Source organism: Cebus imitator, unplaced genomic scaffold (assembly GCF_001604975.1).
Source record: "Cebus imitator isolate Cc_AM_T3 unplaced genomic scaffold, Cebus_imitator-1.0 Scaffold457, whole genome shotgun sequence".
NCBI lineage: Eukaryota > Metazoa > Chordata > Mammalia > Primates > Cebidae > Cebus > Cebus imitator.
In genome coordinates this window covers 864,418-867,537 of record NW_016107772.1, presented here as the reverse complement: position 1 = coordinate 867,537, position 3,120 = coordinate 864,418, and the positions used below count along the sequence as shown (strand labels likewise).

The 3,120-nt window shown below is 57.4% G+C and overlaps 1 protein-coding gene across 1 annotated transcript; it reads right to left on the bottom strand.

Annotated features, from left to right (window-relative positions):
* Positions 1 to 529: 529 nt before the first annotated feature.
* On the bottom strand, positions 530 to 1,585 carry DNAJB8 (DnaJ heat shock protein family (Hsp40) member B8). The gene has a single exon (XM_017511949.2). It carries the CDS (start codon positions 1,338 to 1,340, stop codon positions 642 to 644), a length of 699 nt encoding a protein of 232 aa, XP_017367438.1. The 5' UTR covers positions 1,341 to 1,585; the 3' UTR covers positions 530 to 641.
* Between the last annotated feature and the right edge of the window lie 1,535 nt (positions 1,586 to 3,120).

Genomic DNA, 3,120 nt, shown 5'->3' with positions numbered 1-3,120 from the left:
TGGGGCTGCAGGTTGTGTGGTGCAGTGGAAGAACCCAGGAGGCCCACATGGTGGGAGGTCAGAGAGGGAGGGCCAGGGGGGCAGGTGGGCAGGCCCAGGCCACCAGGACCTCGTGGTGAGAATAAGGCATGTACCCCTCATGCTTAGAGCAGGGAGAGCCGTGGAAGGTTTAAAGTCACCAGGCAACGCAATTGAACATGGGTTTGGCACAGCTGTCCCAGAAGAACCCATGCAGGGCGGTAGAAGGGGGAAGGCTGAGAGCTGAAACAGCAAGGCCTATGCAGATGGCAGGGGCCCGCAATAGAGAGTGGATGGGGTCAGGATTGGGTTTGAGGTCATCAGGACAGGACAGCCACGTTATTTATCAACCCAGGTTGTGGGCACGGAAAAGATGACAGGCCCCCCTGCAGAACCACCCCTGGCTTCCTGGTGGAAACAGCTCAGGCCCTGGAGGCAGCACCCATACCCTCCTTCATGTCCACTAGGCTAGAGCCAGCCCCACACCCCCACAAAGCTGAGCAAGCTGTTCCATGAACTCAGTTGGCACATTTATTAACCATAGGCCTATATCTGTGGCCCCATGTGTCTGCTGCCCTGTGCTCGGTGGCAGTGGTGGGAAGGCAGGGCCTGGTGCCTGGCACCTACTTGCCATCCACCCGTTTGAGCTGCTCCTTGCCGTTCACGGTCACTGACTTGAGCTGCCCATTCTCCTCCACCTCCACGCGCTCCTGCCCATTCTCCACGATGCGCTTGGTCGTGATCTTGTGGCCATTGATCATCTCGGTAGACGACATCACCGACTTGAACCCCGAGCTGCCAGGGCCAGAGCCCCCGAAGGAGGTGGATGAGAAGGTGGTGTGGCTGCCCCCGCTGCGGCCCAGCGTGTTGAAGGATGAGAAGGCCTCCATGAAGGCCGGGAACTCTCCAAAGCCTGTGGAGAAGGCCCCCCGCAGGCCATGGCCCCGGCCACCGCGGTCACTGTTGAATGGGCTGTCCCAGAAGTCAAAGGAGAAGGGGTCCAGGCCACCAAAAAACTCCCGGAAGATGTCCTCAGGGTTACGGAAGGTGTAGCCAGTGCCGAAGGGGCTGCTGTAGGGCGTGCTGGCCCCACCGGCGGCCCGCCAGCTGTCGCAGCCCGAACGGTCGTACAGGGAGCGCTTCTTGGAGTCGGACAGGACCTCGTAGGCCTCAGACACCTGCTTGAACTTCTTCTCCGCCTCCTCCTTGTTGTCGGGATTCTTGTCGGGGTGCCAGCGAAGCGCCAGCTTGCGGTAGGCCTTCTTGATGTCCTCCTGGGAGGCGCTGGCCTGCACGCCCAGCACTTCGTAGTAGTTAGCCATGGTCGGGGATGTGGGTGAAAGGAGAGGGGACGCGGAGGCCAGGAGGGCGCAGGGACCCAGCTGGTCAGATGGACAGGGGAGAGGTGGCCGCTGGTCTGGGGCCCTTCAGCAGGGTCCTGGCTGGACTCTGCAGGCTCCGGGCGAGATTCTGCCCAGGAGTTCACCTTTTCATAGTACCAGTTCTCAGGGACTGGAGAGGCCCCCACTGAGAGGGGTGGGGGAGGGGAGGGACACTGCAGCTGTGGGGCCAGGCCTGGCTGGGCTGCCCTTCAGAACTCCCTTTATGACATCAGCTCCCGGGGTGTGGCAAACCCCTGCCCCCAGCTCTGCACCAGGCAAAGCTGGGCTTGCCCCTGCCGGGGAGGCAGCCACCATGGTGGGCCGGAACCGGAAGCCCTGTGACCCAGGCGGTATGGGCTGAGCCCCAGGAGCCAAAGGGCAGAGGCAGAATCGGTCATGGGATCCCAGCCTTGGTGGGTGACAAAGGTCTGTGGCCGTGGTGGGGGAGACGAGCGAGGGCCTCCTGGGTGTGTCCACTCGGCCGATGGCTGGGTGGCAGCTAAGATGAGAGGAGGCCGAGACGGGAGTCAGGCAGGCTGGGGTGGGGACAGGAGTCTGCTCTTCTCGTGCCCATTATCTGGCCAGGTCCTCCGCGGTAAGCTCCACAGAGGCAGGAAAGTCTGTCCTGTCTAGGACAGTGGCTGGCACACAAGGGCCATGGGTAAACACTTGTCAGATGAACGAGGCTCAGAGACACGCGGTGCTCAAGGTCACACAGCGAGTCAGTCAGAGGAGGTGTGAAAGCAGGGCCAAGGCTGCAGTGGACAGCACATCCAAAGAAGCGTTCCACTCAATTCTGGTAAGAAAAATAGGGATTGATGACAAATATTGATTACTGAGTACGGTGGGTTGGATAGTGGCCCCCAAAAAGATGCGTTCCCATCCTAATCCTCGGAACCTCTGAAGGTGAGCTTATTTGGAAAAGGGATCTTTTGGGATGTAATTAAATTAAGGATGTCGAGATGAGATCATCCTGGATTATCTGAGTGGGCCGTAAATCCAGTGACATGTGTCCTCAAAGGAGGTGGACACTGAAGGGGTGCTGCAGCTGCAGGGATGCAGCCAGATGCTGGGGGCCAGGAGGACCCTCCCTACAGCCCCTAGAAGGAGTGCAGCCCCACTGGCGCCTCGATTTCAGACCTCCAGCCTCCAGAACTGAGGGGAAGAGATTTCTTTTGTATTAAGCTACCCAGTTTGTAGTAATTTGTAACAGCCCTGGAAAATGAATCAGGTGAGTGGGGTAACCAAATGTTCTTAGGCGCTGATATTCCTTTAGTTCTTGTTCTTGTGTTGGATCATATATAGAAACAGCAATTCACAATACTGATTAATATCTATTTCTACCTTCACCTCACCCAGCTCCTGTTAAGATCAAAACCATGCTAAACTACATACTCATCACACCAATGAAGATCCTAAAGACAACTAAAGATGGCCTGCCTTCCTCCCCTTCCTTCCTCCCTCCCTTCTTCCTTCATCCCTTCCTTCCTCCCTTCCTTCCTCTCTCCCTTCTTCCTTCATCCCTTCCTTCCTCCCTTCCTTCCTCCCTCCCTCCCTTCCTTCCTCCCTCTCTCCCTCTATTCCTCCCTCCCTTTCCCTTTCTCCCTTCCCTCCCTTCTTCACTCTTGGTTTTTTTCCTTCCTTCTTTCTTCCTTCATTCCTCCCTTCTTTCTCCTCTTCCTTCTTCTAGTCTTTATCCCTTTCTATTGTCCTCCTTCTC

Bases quoted from the DNA above. Each gene is read 5' to 3' on its own strand.
- DNAJB8 (XM_017511949.2), bottom strand. From the start codon at position 1,340: ATGGCTAACTACTACGAAGTGCTGGGCGTGCAGGCCAGCGCCTCCCAG.